The 17816-nt window shown below is 38.0% G+C and overlaps 1 protein-coding gene across 3 annotated transcripts; it reads right to left on the bottom strand.

Annotated features, from left to right (window-relative positions):
* Positions 1-1411: 1411 nt before the first annotated feature.
* Positions 1412-17118, bottom strand: LOC104607977 (uncharacterized). 3 transcript variants are annotated; one of them, XM_010273781.2, is made up of 16 exons: positions 16925-17115; positions 16596-16800; positions 16373-16470; positions 16191-16291; positions 15993-16071; positions 15805-15865; positions 15560-15606; positions 15230-15322; positions 14137-14227; positions 13120-13168; positions 11556-11672; positions 11307-11454; positions 2542-2634; positions 2386-2454; positions 1817-1859; positions 1412-1709 (listed from the first exon to the last, which is right to left on the bottom strand). In XM_010273781.2, exons 2-16 carry the CDS (start codon positions 16651-16653, stop codon positions 1609-1611), a joined length of 1248 nt encoding a protein of 415 aa, XP_010272083.1. In that variant the 5' UTR covers positions 16654-16800; positions 16925-17115; the 3' UTR covers positions 1412-1608. The 3 variants fall into 3 exon arrangements, with proteins under 3 accessions (XP_010272083.1, XP_010272084.1, XP_019055094.1); XM_010273782.2 differs by having other exon boundaries at positions 16596-16720; XM_019199549.2 differs by having other exon boundaries at positions 16596-17118.
* Between the last annotated feature and the right edge of the window lie 698 nt (positions 17119-17816).

Genomic DNA, 17816 nt, shown 5'->3' with positions numbered 1-17816 from the left:
ATTCGAGTCAAGCAGTTAGTCCAGCCGAGTAGTTCAGGCTTTACAATACCCGACTCAAATGGCTTGTGAGCCTAATCAAGCTTATAATAAAGTGATTTTTAATATATTTGTATTTATAATATAAATAGATATTAATGTTTTGACACTAACTTATTTATAATACAAATAAATAAATAAATAGTAATTGATTTTCATAATACACTTTTATTTATAGTATTTATAGTGTTAATTTATCTATAATTTTTTTTCTATAACTCAACTCAAGTTTTCTAATATGTTTAATATTGATTAATTTACAATCAGCTTGATTTGAGCTTGAGTAGTATTGACTCAAGTAGAGCTCAAGCTGGAAACTTAAAAACTCAATCGAATTTGAGTTGAGTTTCGAGCTCAAAGTTTTTGAGTCGAGCTCCAGCTTGATTCTCATTCAACTTGGCTTGATTACACCCCTAATATGAGACGTTTAGGAAATGACAAATACTTGGGATTAAGATCTATAAAGGCATAAGCATACCAAAGAAAATAGAAGTTTTATATAGATAATAAAGTTAAAACTAAAAATAAACTCAAAATTAGCTCCTCGAGGGGAAAAAGTTGTCCTTAGGGTTCCGTTTGTTTGCAATGCAAATCTGAAGTGAATATAAATTTTGTACCCAGTTCAGTTTTGCATCTGTTTGTTTGTAACTAGACCTGTTCATGGGCCGGATAGCCTGATGGCCCGGCCCGCACCCCGGTCGGTCTTGGTCATGTAATTAGGCCCGTGGGCCTGACCTTGGGCCTAACACAGTAAGCCTGACTGTGTTTCGGGCCGGGCTTGGGATTTGTCAAAAAAGCCCAGCCCGATTCAGCATTATATATTTTATAAAATACGTAATGTGTATTTTATATATTATATAAAATATATAAATAATATAATATTTATTGAAATATATATATTTATAATTTAATATACATTTTTTATTTTTTTCTTTATAATTTTTCTCTCTATTCAGCCGCTTCAGCAGTAGTAACAGCATGGGCTAAATTTCGGGCTCGGGTCCAGGCCCAGGCTTTTTATGAGGGCCGGGCTCGGGCCTTAGAAAAATATGTTAATACAGAGTGAAAGCCCGGCCTGGCCCAGCCCATGAACAGGTCTATTTGTAACCATGATTCTGTATTCCTACCTGATACAAGACTTATTACCTTTTGTTTCATTTGTAACTCACTGGCAGTGCAAATTTTGTATCTGAAAAATTTTGCACCATCTTTCTCCTAACTCAATTTCTCTTATGAAGTAGAGGGACCACATCATCTTGATTCCAACCTCACTCTCAAGGAAATAACCCTCCTCTTACGTCTATCCTCCATATAAGGCGGGGACAATGTTTTACTTCTTATTTCCCTTCTCACAAACAAACAACACAGTCAAATCTGAAGCAAAAGCAAACCAGAATTTGCATTTAGCATCTTTGCACTCATGCATTTACATTAATACGAATGAAATTCACACTGCAAACAAATTGAGCCTAGTTGACAAATCACTTGGGTAACAGTAATAATAGGAATAAAATAGGGAACTGGACTCCACCCCGTAACAAGGAGGCCCAACAAGGGACCAAATTTCCCTTATTATAGAATAATCTCCTCTTGTACACTGACATTGAGAGCCTTATTTGGCAGAACAATGCTGCTAATGATCACAACTTCATCTTCAACGGTCACAGCTTCTCCTGAATTTGAAATCACCAGTGTTAATATAAAGTTAGGATCCCATGTATAATTTAGTCTTCTAAGATAAAGTGAAACAGGTAGAACAAAGGAAATCAGGAATAAATACCTAGGATAGTAATCCCAAGTTTGGAATTGCAATTTCCTTCACCCTGAAGCAGTTGATAAGTCCAGGTCAATTACAATGAAGTGGAAAGAAAATATGCAGACAGAAGGAAAGATCCTTGAGCATATTACACCATATCTTCATTCATGTGAATCAGATCTACTTTAGTTTTGCAAGATTGAGATCAGACTCTCATAGCGGAAATTATATATCTTTCAGTTACGGGTGTAAGTCAGGCACCTGATTTGACTGTTTAAATTTCAACAAAATTCCAACATGAGCTCCCCCAAGTTGCACCCCTATTTTCTGTGCCATCTTTCTAATAATTAAGGAGTAGGGTAAAAATAGTATGACCACATGTAAGCCACTTTTTTTCAGTACCTTCCTGGCTCAATATAAATTTGACCATATATCTAATATCCCTGCCAGTTTTTGCACTGGCATGCAACTTACAATGAAACTACAGTAGAATGTATATTTTAAATCACTGATTATAAATAAACAAACTGAGAATAACTTGTTGGGTGGTTTGTTGTGTGTATGTGTACGTTGGGGGAGGGGGGTATTCTTGCCTGAACTCGTGACCATTTACCAATGGATGATTTCCACCCCACAATAGAATGTATAACAACTGCATTTTCCTGTCAGAGAACAGAAGACCACAAATGGGTAAGTCTTGATGCAAGCATTCGTTGATGGCTGACATATCTTTTAAGACAATCTCATACCTTAATTTCAACATCATCCAGGATAATGCAATTGATGAGTCTTACCCCTGCTGCTATTCGAGCATTTGCAGAAATTGAAACATCTGGACCAATCTGTTTAAACAGAGGAGCCAAGTCAGTTTATTGTACTAAATAAACAAGGCATCCAAAATTGGTTTGTTTAGGGGATACAACTATGGGGACTACAGAAACCTTCAGTAACATCAAATTATCTGGCTTAATAATATGAAAATTGAAATATTGATACCCATATAGTACTATGTATGAATACCGGGCTAGAGATATCAGAGGAGAGGAGGAAGATAGAAAAAATTGGATTCAAACATGTAGCTGGTGGCGCCAGCTATTAGCTTATATATTAGGGCGACCCAACTAATAATAAAATGAAAAGAAATTACAAGAGTGCCCCTGTGGCACTAAAGAACAGGAAAACTCAAATAAAAAACTTAAAGAGAAGTTGCTAACTGATTTCAACATGTAATAAATTGTTAACGAAGTACCTTTCCTGTTCATCATCATCATCTAAGTCTTGTCCCAACTATATGGGTCAGTTACATGAATCCTGTTTCTCCATTCCATTCTGTTCAGTGCCATATCCATTATTAAATTTTTTTTTATCAATGACAGTGAATTTTATTAATGGAATAAAAAGTTACAAACCAAGGGAGCTAAACAATCTTAACTCCTAGAAACAACCAAGGTACACCCAAATTAAAAACAAGGGTAAATTACAAAGACCCCCCCTATATTATGGGGTTTGTGACAAATACCCCCCTGTACTTTGTTTTGCGACAAAGACCCCTTGTACTATGACCGTGATACAAAGACCCCCTTCTGTTAGCCTTCCGTCTAAAAAGGCTGTTACAATATTTTTTAATCCCCATACTACCCTTGTAATAACTATTTGGACAAGAAAAACACTGTTCATCTTCCCCAACCTCACGATACACTTAACAGCAGCGGCGGACCGGCAGTAATCCCCTCTACCTCAGATTCCTTCACATTTCTATCTCTCTCTCTCACCCCTCCCCCCCGATCTCTCTTCTTCCCCTTCCCCTTAACAGCGTCAGGATTGAACCTATTTAATTTAATCCTGCTCCGTTTCACTAAGAGTATTTCGATCTGTAAGTGATCAATTCAGATCAATTGAGAGAGACGATTGAGAAAGCTTGAACTCGTGACAACCACAACACCATAAGTGGCTGAGCAAATAATTCTACCAGCAATCTCATGGCTCTGGGTATTTGAATATTTAGCTCTGTCTGCAACAAAACAAGCTATTCCCTGGAGCTCAAGCTCTGATTTAAGCCACCTTACATAAGCATATCAGATTGGAATTCTGGCCATGGAAGCCTATATAAACATCACAGCTCCTGACTTTTGCATTAAGAGAGTTAGAAACTGAGGTTTTCGCAAAGGACAGGTCACAAATTTAAGCTTTTGGTCAGATGAGTCATCACAGAAATCCAATCTTTCTGGTGGAGGGGTGTAGGAAGAGCTTGGGATGTCATCAGATACAGGGCCACAGTAAGAAACCGGAGGAGATGGATGTGTTGCTGGAGTTGGGTTTTCTGGCATAGTAGATGGGGTCGCGTTTTCTGGTGTAGTAGATGGAGTCACGTTTTCTGGGGGTGGTGGAAGCAAGGCCCTTGGACATATGTAAGGCGATTGTAAAGCTGAAATGAATGCTGATGATGGTGGGGAGAGGAGGGATGGGGAATTCAATGGGGATGGATTATTCAATTGAGCTCTTTATGCATGGTGAAAGCAAATAGAAAGGAGATACAGGGAGAGATTTCTTACTACTCGATTGGCTGCTGCAGGAACTTGATGTCCTGATGGTCAGAGGCTTAGTTGGAACTGCAGATAGCTTGTGGGCCTCTCAGATTCAAAAGTTCAAAGCCAAAAACTTTTTCAGCCACGGAAGAAGATCCGAGTGGAGAAACAAAAACAAAGCACATTTCGCAAGTGGGGCACACACCAATGACCAACCCGATACTCTTCCTCTACATCCACATCTCAAAGACTCAAGTTGACACAAGGATGAAGGTCACAAGTTCGCGGAAATCTAGTTCAAGGAACAAAGAAATGACCAATGGTTTCTCTACTTGATCCCCATGATGCAGAAGCAAAGATGATAAACAAGCATACATCATAAAAGATCCATCATCAGACAAACCAAAATATTATAGAATCTACCTGCAACTTTCTTCCAGTTCAGGCATAAGGATAAAAGAGAGAACCCTTCTCTTCAGCAGCCTTACAAAACTATTCTTTCTTTGTCTCTCTCTCTAGTGAAACTGTAAAATTTCTAGGGACAGGGAATCTAATTCCTGGGCTCAATCCATTAGTATTTGAAATATAAAATAATGAAGCAGTGCTTGGAAAGGAGTAGCAGAGGGGTAAGAAGATGTAGTCTTGAGTTTCGTTGGATAAGAAGTTGTAGACTATCGAACGGATGAGCATCACCGATGCAGCCAGAGAGGCAGCCGTCGATAAAATTGTTTTGGATGAGACTACACTGTTTTCAGAAAACATCGTTTCGACTTTGGAATCACGAGCTGGGGCTTGAGGTATTTGAAGATCACTTCAAAATTAACTCAAATAGCGAAACACCTCTCTCTCTCTCTCTCTCTCTCTCTCAATCGATCTGAATTGATCACTTACGGATCGGAATACCGTAAGTGAAACGGAGCAGGATTAAATTAAATGGGTTCAATCCCGAGGCTGTTAAGGGGAATAGGAAGAAGAGAGATTGGGGGAGAGAGATAGAAATGTGAAGGAATCTGAGGTAGAGGGGATTACCGCCGGTCTTCCGTTGCTGTTAGTGTATCGTGAGGTTGGGGAAGATGAACAGTTTTTTTCTTGTCCAAATAGTTATTACAAGGGTAGTATGGGGATTAAAAAATATTGTAACGGCCTTTTTAGATGGAAGACTAACGGAAGGGGGTCTTTGTCTCACGGTCATAGTACAAGGGGGTCTTTGTCACAGACCCCATAGTACAGGGGGGTCTTTGTAATTTATTACAGCACAACTAAAAACATAGAGTTTCTGTTCATCCCTTGCATAGCTAGACCATCTGCCAATGAATTTGCCCTTCTCTTTACCCATGTACATTGAATTTCAAGTTCCTTAGTCAGTCACTTAAATCTTCTCTTTTCATTGCTTTACTTCCAAAGCCTAGAGTTGTCCTCTTTTAGCCAGTTCACCACAGAGTTATATCATTGGTTACTCTAACTGTTCCCTTCCTGGCAATGGGCATATGTGAACCATCTGCTGTAGAGACTCTGTCTCTACCAGAGCACAACTGATAGGAATTGAAAAGGGTAGGGGCATTAGTCATGTGCTCAGATGCTCCTGAGTCTATAATCCAAGGAGGTCCCTCCTTACCTAAAGTGGATGCAAGATTTGCAGTTGCATATGAACTACCTGTATGTGCAAAGGAAGTGGTGTAGTTTGCTCCTGCATTTTGCTGCCATCTGGAAGGCTAGAGCTAGGTGATTCTTTCTTACTCATAAGCTGTCCAAACCTCTCCAGTTCTGTTCTCACTGCTGCTATTGCAATGTATTTCTAATCAGTTTAGGAAAGAGGGGTTGAAGAGTCTCCTGTAGTGGCTACATTTGCACTTCCCTTCTTGTTTCTTATCCGAGTAGGCATAAGATTTGGATGAAACTTCCAACAAGTGTCCCTGTTATGCTTAGGCTTCTTGCAATAATCACACACCAAGTCCTTCTTATCTTCCCTTCTAGTCTCACTACTCCCTCTATCTCCATTCGATTTAGGTTTTGTTGTACCAACCATAACCAAATGGTCAATCCCAGGCTGTCTCAGCATACATTCCTCTAACTCTCCTCTCCAGAGACAAAGGCATAGGCCTGAGAGAGTGTCACACCCTCTCTAGAAAGAATATGCTACCTAGCAATGTCAAATTCAGGGTTCAGCCCTGCCAAGAACTCAAAAACCCTATTCCTCTCTACCAGTTTGTGATAGGTTGCTACATCATTTACACTTTTCCATACCACAGTTTCTAAGTGATCTATTTCTTGCCATAGGGTTTTCAGCATGGAGAAATACACAGCAAGAGGTTTTTCTCCCTGTTTCATACTTCTCACCTGATTTCTTAACTGATAGGCTCTGGCTTCATTTTGCTTCTGAGAGTAGGTTTCAATCACTTCATCCCAAATCTCCTTCGCAGTATTAGCCCATAGGAAATGTTTTGCAATATGAGGTAACATAGAATTACACTACCAGGACATTACCATGTAATTCTCCTACACCCATCGGGAAGAGTCCGTATTAGGTTTCTTCTCCTCCCCAATGAGATAACCTAATTTTCCATGGGCACCAATAGCCATCTTAGTTGATTGTGCCCACTCCAAATAATTTGTACCATCAAATTTTACTGTAGCAATGATCACAGACCCAAAATTATCACTACTACCTCCAACACCCAATCCCACAGTACCAGTAGATTTCATCTCGGTATTCCAACTCTCCATCTTACTTCAAACAGTTCAACAGTAAGAAAAAAAATAGATTGGAGACCTTCAAAAAATAATTTAATATCACACACAGAAACCAACCCTTCCGGAAGAAGAAAACCCTAGTTGGAGAGAAATTTCTCTCCTCCCCATGCCTCCCAACAGAGAGGAGTAAATCGATCACTTCGGGAGGCTCAGAAAATTCCAAAAACCAAATCGCCCTCTTCAGAAAATCAAAAGAAAACTAACAATACTTGGGCGCCCAAGACCATATCAAAATCAAAGAGTCCAACTTTTCTGGGACTCTTCCCCGTACTCCAATTCTTCCTAATTTTGATGCCGAACAGTAGATCACCTTCCTGATGACTAGATCCCACAAAAAAATCCAAGAACTGGGCAATCTATAGTAGATCGATCAGCCCTTTACTACTTCATGTAGTCGGCTAATCTAGGGCTGCATGAGAATGCTTCAAGAAACCCTAATCGATGCTCTGATACCAAGTAGAAATCTGCTGAATTAAAAAATATGAAAGAAAAGTAGTTTCTTGAAGAGAGAAGGAAGAGAGAAGGAGAAGAAGAGAAATTGAAAAGAAAAGAGAGCAATAATCTGGCCGCCCCCTTCACTTATTATTTATACTAAAAATAATAGAACAGTACAAAGACAACTATGCCCTTATAGGGCGGCAAAACATAAAACAGCATATATAACACTCAGAAACATAATAAAATTTGGACTCACATAACTACTGTGGTCCCCATCTCCTATTTAACAACTAACATAAAACATCTACTCAGAAAAAAACATCATAAAACAGATTAATCTTCAACAGGGTCTTTTCCTTTGATGCAAATCTCCTGTATTAACTCTTTCCAGAAAGGCTTCCTAACAGAAACTCCCAACCTTCGGAGGTATAGGTTGACACCACACCTCTTTAACAAGAAAGGACAGTCCAACAGAAGATGGTTGTAATAGGGCTTTAAAGAATGAGGCATAAGTGAAGGAACCTGAGGGAGTGAGTGTCCAGATTCTACTGTCTGCCTTTGTTGGATCTAGGAAAACCCTATCAAGGATGGATAGTAACGATAAAGTACAGTCTAACTTTGAGTCCCTTATGTCTCTTCTCAAACCCAAGTTCCAACCAAACCCAAAAGTTGAGTTGGAAGGTAGAACTAGTTCATTTTTAAGGGAAGTAATAGCAAAAAGAGCCAGAAATTAGTCTTTTAGAGGAGACTTTCCAACCTAAACATGTTCTCAAAATTTAATGAGATTGCCTGAGTGTAAGTCATACCTGATCTAGGGAGAGAACAAAGGCAAAATAGCTTGAATAGCTTTCTAGGGACATGCTCTTGTAGTCATTGTCAAAATCCCAGAGTCCCATCCATTGTCTGCAATCCCATGAATACTACCCACTATCTTAACCCAAAGATTTTCTTTCTCCAATGAGAATCTCCACAACCATTTCCCTAGTAGTGCCAAGTTCCTATTCCTTATGTTCCCAATACCCAAACCTCCCTCCTTGCTTCTACAAACCACCTCCCACCTAACCCTATGGTCCTTCTCCTCCCCTGGCTCCCAAAGGAAATCTTTCATTAGTTTTTTCCACCTGTTAGCCACCCCAACTGGGACCTTAAAGATTGAAAAAAAATAAACTAGAAGGTTAGCCAATGTAGACCTAATTAGGGTGATTCTCCCTCCCATAGACAGATAATTTTTCTTCCATGTGGCAGGCCTCTTCTCAAACCCCTCCACAACCGAATCCCAAAACTCTCCTTTCTGAGGGTTATCTTCCAATGGCAAACCAAGGTAGTTCCATCATTAAATTTGGGTGCTTAAATTCTTTCTTACTACTTCCATCCAAGTCCCTTTTGGCCTATTCCTAGCTCTTCTAGCCCCTCCAACTTGTAACATATCACTTCTTCTAACGGGTGTCGTAGATGGTCTTCTATGCATGCAACGAAACCATCAGTCTACTTTGTCTCATTTTATCACCCATTGGGGCTACCCGCTACTCCTAGGTTTCTTTGTATGACTTAATTTCTAACCATTCTCTTCCTAGTTTTACCACTCATCCATAAGTGCATACATTTCTGCCACACTCATTTTGTGGACATGATGTTTCTTAATTGCCCAACATTCTGCTCTTTTCCAGTTTTAATGAGTCTAAAAAAGAAGGAACGGAAAATAAAAACTCTTGTTTCCAAAACCATCCACAAATTTAAAAATTTCATGATGGAATTTCTTAAAAAAGATCCAAAGAAATCATAATGTGTTATGACATATTCTTCCCATACCTATGGATAGACTAAAGTCCCTTGACCATTGAGAAAACATATTTTACATTGGGGAAGAGGTGGAAGATGATGAGCTCTGGATCTTCATTTTGGTGCATGCACTCAGATTATCATGAATTATTTGAGAGATCAAATAGTCAAATATCTTTCTCTTAGAACTTTGAAGTAACTCCCAAGAATTGCATTCTGTGTGTGTACTGTTTCTGTGCGTGTGCATGCACAGAACTGGGGAAGGGGGTGATTGGGGGCCATACCCCCCCCTCCCCCCCAAAAGAAGAAAAAAAAACCAAAAAACTGAACTAAATTTAGGACCTATGTATAAGGTAGACCCCACCAAAGGTTTAGAAGTTTCTCCAAGGTGACACCCCCAAGGAAACATTCCTAGGTGGGTGTGTGTAACATATCGCAGAAACTGACAGGAAACATGACATGATGGAGCACAATGGCAGGACAAGATTTGTCTGGTTGAAACCAAATAGTTAGGATTAAGGCTGAATTTAGTTGAGATATATTGCAGAAACATTTTTTTTATCAGTAAATATGTATTTTATTAAAATTCAGATTGTAAGCAGTTTATACAACTTGATGATGGGACTGTTGATCCCCTTTAATCACTCTATTCACCCCTCATTACAGTTTAGCCCAAAATAATTGCTGTCTCAATGCCCCTTGTTTTGCTAACCCATCAGCTAGCCCATTTGCACTTCTTCGGACCCATTTAAATTCAGCCTCAACCTCCTTTGCAATCTTCTCCACTTCCCTAATCACATGTTTAAACATCCATGAGGTGTGGCTGCTATTTGTTGCCCATGAAATTACTACTTTTTAGTCCCCTTCCACTTCAACATGTCTGCATCCTAGTTGTTTGGCTAACTTTAACCCTCGTAGTAATGCCAATTGTTCAGCCTTCAGCGAGTTTCCGTTGCCAATCGGTCCTGAGAATATACCCAATATCCTCCTGTTGGAGTTTCCTAATACTCCTCCTATTCCTGAGATGCCTGGATTTCCATATGAGCACCTGTCAAAATTCAGCTGTACTTTATTGCCTTCAGGTGGTTTCCACTCCAGCCTTACTTTATCTCTTACTCTCGAAGATTGTGCTACTTCGGACCATGTTCTTATAATATCTGCGACTGAGAAGACTTGAAAGCAGTCCAAGAGTTTTACCCAATGGGCTACTTTCACCTTGATACTATCAATCACTTCCTCTACTGTTCTACTTTTTTCCAAGAAAATTCTGTTGTTCCTCTCTTCCCATATTACCCAACAAATTGCTGCCTTTGTTGCTTTCCACATTACCATCCCTCTTTTCTTTCTATATTGCATAAACATTATTTAATCACAGAAAAAGAGCAAAAAACCAATTCTACGCATGAAGGGCAGAAAAACTTAGATGTAAAAAGTAAATCCATAACTATACATGGACAAAAGCAAGTAAATAAAAGAAAGTAATAAAATCATATTAGGAGCAATCCCCAATACAATTCAGTTCTGTCCACTCCTCTTCCTCTAACTAGGCTTTTAACCAAAGAGTTATTTTACTTCCTAGTCCACCTGAACAAGATGTTCAATCTGGATGTCAGGGCTCTTGCCTCTTGCACAGTTTGAAAATCTGTCTGATTACACCACCCATAATAACCCGCAACTCATCTCTATACCACCAACTGGTTTCAGTCAATAGATGACATCAACCTGAAAATCTTACAGTGAGGCTTTATCTTAGCACTAACCAAGCCACTCAACCCAACTAGACCTGAGTAAGCCAAAAGAGTGTCTTTTTTAAGGCTTTCCCCTGACTCCTGTTGTCCCAGGTTTTCCCAGGAGGGCTTAAGAGCTCCTTTATGGTTTTCTTCTCTTTTTTACTTTTTTTTTTCTTGGGGGGTTATGAAATTCTTAATCATCTGATGGCAAACCATACAAGTTCCTATGAGTAAGTGTAATGCTCTGATGCCATTTGTTCTTTAGCTGAAGACAGGGAAAAACTAAAATACCTTTGCAGTTGGATGAACTTTTGCTGATGGATGAACATAAACATTACCAATAATGGTAGCATTCTTGGCACCGTCCCCTTGTGCCAGAAGATGGGGAGAGGTGAACCGGAACTGTGTAAGATACAAGGCAGAACATCTCAAAGACATTCTGTAGGTACAAACATAAATTCAAATAAGTCATCCCATGAAACAAATACGAAAGTAAAAACTAAAAGCGGAAAAATAGAGAATTAAGGAGTATTGCTCTACCCTGGAGTCTTGATCTGTTCCCAAAAGTCCATGTTTTTATATATATATAGCTGCTTCTTTCCAGCAAGAGGCGACAGGATGTCTTGATCCAATCTTACAAAATCTGTAGGAATGGTCCTGAGATTGATCTTATTTTAGCATAATGCTTGAAAGGAAATTATGCTTCAATCAACATTCAAATACCAATGGGTCCAAAGCAGGAATGTAAATGAGGAAAAATTATTGATTATTTTGAACTCTAAACTTAAATAATATGTTAAACCGTGCAGGTGAGAAAGTAAATACTACTCAGAAAAAAAATAAAGTACAACAAGGACCTGTCACATGGCAGAAAAAGATAAGTTCAAATAGGGACACTTCCTACTGACCTGAAAAGTGAAACCTTTTTTCCTACAACAATGTTAATATTTAAGGCCATAAAAATTAATTAAGTATTTTCCAGGTAACTATGCTTTACTGACACCCTTGGGATGTGCAAAATGTTGACATTTTGGATAGCCTGAGTGTGATCCTAAGTGGGTGGAAGTGTTCTTTCTGTAGCAAAGAGGTACATGGGTTAGCGACTATAACATTACAATAAGCTTCCCTTCCCATACATGCCAAATAAATAATGGACCTTGGAAGTTTATATCAAACAACTAACCGATGAAAAAAACCTTAGACCAAATTGATGCCTCAGCAAACTGTAGGCAAAAATATATCCAACTTTATTACTGTATGCAATCCTTTTACTCATGATGGCTTGAAAGAATTATGTTATGATTCTCCTTATCACAAAAGTCAAGTGATGGATGGTCTGTTCCACCAGTGATATCATATGTGATACCAATGTTACAGTAATTTTGCACGTTGGCGACAAATTTTCGGGATCAGCCTGGCAAAATCCAGGTAGTTATTCTTATTGGAGTCACATATGACAAAGCTCAAGAAGAGAAAGCATGAAATATTCTATTAATTAAATTGCACCTATTTCTTACTTAGTGGTCAGTTTGGTGGCAATGTCAAACTTATTTTGAAATCATAAAATGGATATCATATCCCTTTTGTCTCAAAAATAGGATACCACTCAACTACATCCTTTATGCAATATTAATGATTTCTTAATGAAATAAGAAAATGTGTAAGCCTCTACCTCATTCTATCACCAACTTCAATAAATCTTTATTTGAACTATTTGAATGGGCTGCTTGTCATTGAATTATACTCTAGCCCATAAAAGATGCTTGTGAAATGTTCTCTCACTACATTAGTAAACATCTTTGTTGGTCTTCACCTCATTCATAGAGGCTCCAACCTGCATTGTAGTGCTCCTCACCACTGTTGTCATTCTCTTGTATCAGGATATTATTCTTATTAACAAAAGCAATTTCAAAGAGGTTTCCTCAAATCAAAGGACTGAAGATATTTAAGCTTGAATGTCTGATTCCACAAGTAAAATGAATGAAAACAAATATGGAAGTTGTATAAGGTATGTTAATCTGTAAGTTGTGACTGTTAATGTAATGTGATTCCAGAACACTCAGAATTTTTGTGCCTGAAAAGTATAGATACCACAATGCCATACTTTGTTGCTGACTGGAGGGCTTCAAAACTGGACATACGCCTTAGATTAGCTGCAAATAAAAATGAAAAATTCAGATATCTATAGACTGGAGTCTTAATATCTATTTTATCATGAAAGACTAGACTATGCCATTAGATCTTCACAAATTTCCATAGATGTATCTAATTTCTGTTTGATACTGCTGCTATATAAAGTATCCATATATATGAAAGTGAAAACAAAATTTGAAAAATGATATTCAGAAAGAGGAGATTTTTTTTAGGATGAGTAAGAAGAATGAGAATATAATAGAAGGCCAAAACATAAGAGTTTGCCTTGCTTTCTATAGTTTTATCACAAAAGATTAAGCTATGTTGTTAGAGCATCTCAAATTTCCATAGGTGTATCTAATTTCTATTGGATACTGCTGCTATATAGGAAATGAAAATAAATGTGAAAAATGATATCCAAAAGAGGAGTGTTTTTTTTTTTTTTAAGTGGATGAACAAGAAGAATGAGAATATAATACGAGGCCAAAACAGAAGAGGTTGTCTTGCCTTCTATACTATCTATCCTTTGGTGATTTAGAAAAGTGAGAAACCAAAAAATATAATAAGCTGACCACTTTGAATTTCAAATATAAAAAAAAAGTCAGATTTCATTTACATGGAAGTGTTAAGTTCATAGCTGAAAACAAGAGAAAGGAACCGTTAGATGGATTACAAGATGGGGGCAGGTTCTTGGAAGTATAAAAACATTACTGATAAAAAAAAAGGAAAATCAAGGAGAGAAAGAACATAAAGCACATAAATATAATTCAAAATTTTGTCTTAAGGTTCATCTTAAAACTTGCTATTAAAGATTTTTTAAAGGTGTCTTCTATTTCTTTTGAAAAGGTATCAGTATATCTTCTAATAAAGATTTAGGCTCTCAAAAGTGTGTTTAAAACATAGAAAAATATGAAATTTACTGGCAATAATTTTTTTTCTTATCCATTCATCAGCAACCCACTGACAAATACTCCCAGTTACAACAAACCTCTGTCTTTCCGTTGTGTGGAGACATTCTGGATGGTGGTAAAGATATCTGGTGTGAATATGTACACACCACAGTTTATTAGATCACTTACCTGCAAAAATTGGTCAGGTAACAGTGACCACAATGAAACAGGGTGATATATGGCAAAATATTAACAATTTAAAGCACAGTTCTCAAGGCATGTATAATGAGATAAACTCAAGAGCATTCATGTAAGCCAATCCCATTTAGTTGGGACAAGGCTTAGATCATCATTACATGATGAACTAAATCTATTGATACAGAACCTAAATACTCAACTCAACTAAGCCTTATCCTATGAGACACTTGATATTCTAAAACCAGACCTTATCCAATTAGTTACAAGATTGGGAACTTGAGTCTCATATTTATAGACCCAATCCATTTTCCTTGTAGAATTAAATGGGCCTGGGCTGGATCAACCTTGGCCCAATAGGAACTGATCTTTTGGTAGGCAACCTTACTTTCTAGGTGGTTTCCTAGGTATTCCTTGAGTGACCACATTATACTGTAAGAAAATATTCCTTGGGTGTAGAGTGAGTGCTCCAAGATTGTTGTCTATTGGGGTAGAGAGAAAGTGCATTCTATAGCTGCAATCTTTTGGTACGTTGCAGCTCTGCAGTTCACAGCGTAGTGCTTACTCCATGGCTGCACTGTACCATATAAGAAGCATCCTTTTTTTTTTTTTGATAAATATAAGAAGCATCCTTTATGCATTGTATATGCTAAACTATGCAAGAAGTGGAGTATTGGTTTATTGAATATACATCTTTTCAATTTTTTTTTGAGTTTAATATTGTATGCTACCTTGCTACGTGAAATTTAAGATTCCCTAAGTACATTGTCATATTTATGAACTTGACTAATTAAGTATACAATTATATGTATGAAAGTCACTCATTTGAGTATTCTGTCACATACCTCTGTAATGAGAAACTCAATTTTTTATGCATTAAATTGATGAGTAATAGATGAATATATAATGTGAATGCCTGAGGCCTCAACTTGAGAAACCAAATTCCAAATGAATTCAGATATGTTAACACTAGCTGAATATCTGGTTTGTACATACAAAAGTCTCAGGTTTCTCCGTGTAATGCAACAGCTCATTGGTAGTGGGATCAGCAACCAATTCACCAAACTGGTTGGCTGATTCAGCAGAAACCTGCATAAAAGAGTAATGAAATTTCAGCATGGCGAAAGACAATGAAATGCAGATACTAAAGGGTTATATTTACCCACAAGGGTAGGTAGTGAGGGATAACCTACAAAAAAGGGGTGCTTGGCATAGTATCTTTGTATATCATTCTTTTATTCTTAACAATTTGGTACAACTTCTTGGTTGTCACCAATCATAAAAAAGGGCATTCAAGAAGAAGGATTCGTGGATGCAATAGCCAACCTTTGTTACTAAGATTGTTCCCATCCCACCATATCTCCTATGGGCGTCTGCACATGTGAAGGCCAAGAGCTAGCAGTTAAAATTTAGAAAAGCCAATCACGAATTTGGAAAGAGGAACTTGCAGCACGAAAACAATTACTGCTTTCTGCATACTGAGCCATTAATGCATGGAACTACACAATATATATAGGAAGAAATATTAGCATGATAAATATCAAATTAGCAGTAGCGAGGAAGAAAGTTACCAAGCATGCCTGGCAGTGGAAAACTGCAGCAAACATCACAATTCAGCAAAAAAATGTGTGACTGCAACAAAAATAAAGAAGATTGATACAGGGAAAACAAAGTTGGCAGAAACTCCTTTTTCCATTTTTTTTTTGTTCAATTACCAGAGAATATACATGAAATAAAGCAAGGAGTACAAGATCCAAACCGGGTTGTCTTCCATGATCAGATCTCTAAAATTGTAAAGTCCACCAGCTGAACCATGTGGTTTGTCCTCTCTCAAGTATCTGAAGAAGCAGCAGCAACAACAATAACAACCAACAGTATAAGATCCCAAAATCTAGACAATTTTTTTTTAATCTTAAGTAAAATAACATGAGACATAAGAACATAGTATCCAACTTACCTTACAGGGACTTTCAATTCATTAGAGATTGAAGAGACATATAACGCGAATTCCCGCTCTTCATAGAAGCCAATGAGATAAATTTGTGCCAAATCTGGGATCTATAAGAGTTCTCATGATCTCAATTAACATACAACTGTGAGTTCTACAACTGTAATTTCCATAGGGATTTGAGAAGTTACCCTTTTGCAAGCTGAAATTGGGTGATGAACCATTGGTTGTCCTGCCAATGGAAAAAGCGGCTTTGGGATATTCAAAGACAGAGGCCGAAACCGGGTACCTGCGAAATTCGAATATAATTATCAGGAGGCATGTAAAAAGAATAAAAATTTCCAACAGTTCAATCCAAAGATCATAACGTTCAAATAACAAGGCAAGTCCGTAAAATTCCAACCAATTTCGTACCTTTAGTCGGTCCACCAAGCATGATCACAGCAACAACTCTCTCTTCCGAACTCCACATCTTGAAGAAAAAATAATACTAGATCTCTAAACCCCTAGCTCGAATCGTTTAAAACTAGAGTTGCTCTCTAACAAACCCAGAAAATTTAAACGAATCAGAGGAGAACTCCTTTCTTTACACTACTCTCAGAACCTTCACATACAAAAACTGAAAGGCGGACATGGCCAAAATGTCATTAGATTAAATTCGCAGTTCAAAAAGAGTTCCAATGCTCTAATAAAAATTGCAACCATTGCGGCAACTAACACACACAGAAAGGTAGCGGCTTAACTGTAGTGTATAGCCTATCCAACAACAATGAGTTGAGGAATGAGTGGACAGTGGAGTGGTGGTGTCAGCCAATGCGATGTAATTGTAATTTGTTGGTAGAGAACCAATAAGCACAGATGAGAGAGAGAGAGAGAGAGTTTGCAAGCGGAAGCACAGGTTCCATCGCCCTTCTTTTTTCTTCTTCTTCTTATCGTCTTTTATGGTCCGGTTTGAGGTTTTTTGATTGTGTGGGACTGTCATTTCAAGTAGGCCCTACAGCCATTATAAATGTATGGTGTGCGTACGATGCATTTGTAAAATGTAATGGCGTACAAGAAAACGAAAGGGCAATTCGTATACTAGCAATTTTTTTTGGTAATTGACTATCTCCACCCTCCTGTTTGTAAATTGTAAATACTCTTGACTAAATCCTATTATCGGTAACATTCGTTAACGGAAAAGTCGAAAGGACGAAAAAGACCATTTAACCTGTCATTCTCAGATATTCTACTTTGGCTTCAATTTCAAATATGCCCTGAAACCGCATTCGCCAGTCTTTGGTTTCAGGCATGGTTTTCAAAACCGGATCAGACTGGACGGTCGGATCGGAAAAATCGAGAACTAGTCATTTTGGTTAATAAACCGCTGAACCGGTTGGTTAACGGTTCGAACGGTTTTGACTGTTTTCCAATTTTTTAATTTTTTTTGTTAAAATGAACTAACCGTTCGGATCGAACAGTCAGACCGTTCGAACCGGTAACCGGACCCCTGACCGGTTCGGTTTTAAAAACCATGGCTTCAGGAGCCAAGGAAGTTGCTCCACTAAGGAGGTTTACAAGTTAGGAGTCAAGGAAGTTGCTCTTTTCAAATGGGTCTGAAGCATGTTCTGTTCTCTCTTGAGCATCGGAATTTTT

This window comes from Nelumbo nucifera, chromosome 4, assembly GCF_055504915.1.
Source record: "Nelumbo nucifera cultivar China Antique chromosome 4, China Antique-T2T, whole genome shotgun sequence".
NCBI classification, from domain to species: Eukaryota; Viridiplantae; Streptophyta; class Magnoliopsida; order Proteales; family Nelumbonaceae; genus Nelumbo; species Nelumbo nucifera.
This window is presented reverse-complemented; position numbering and strand designations above follow the sequence as displayed.

What these genes read in the sequence shown, in the direction of transcription:
- LOC104607977 (XM_019199549.2), bottom strand. Translation starts at nt 16,653, where the DNA reads ATGTGGAGTTCGGAAGAGAGAGTTGTTGCTGTGATCATGCTTGGTGGA. An exon ending in TCCACTGCCAGGCATGCTTG is followed by an intron (nt 15,607 to 15,804) that starts GTAACTTTCTTC and finishes TCACATGTGCAG; the next exon opens with ACGCCCATAGGAGATATGGT. An exon ending in CACACAACGGAAAGACAGAG is followed by an intron (nt 13,169 to 14,136) that starts GTTTGTTGTAAC and finishes TTTTATTTGCAG; the next exon opens with CTAATCTAAGGCGTATGTCC.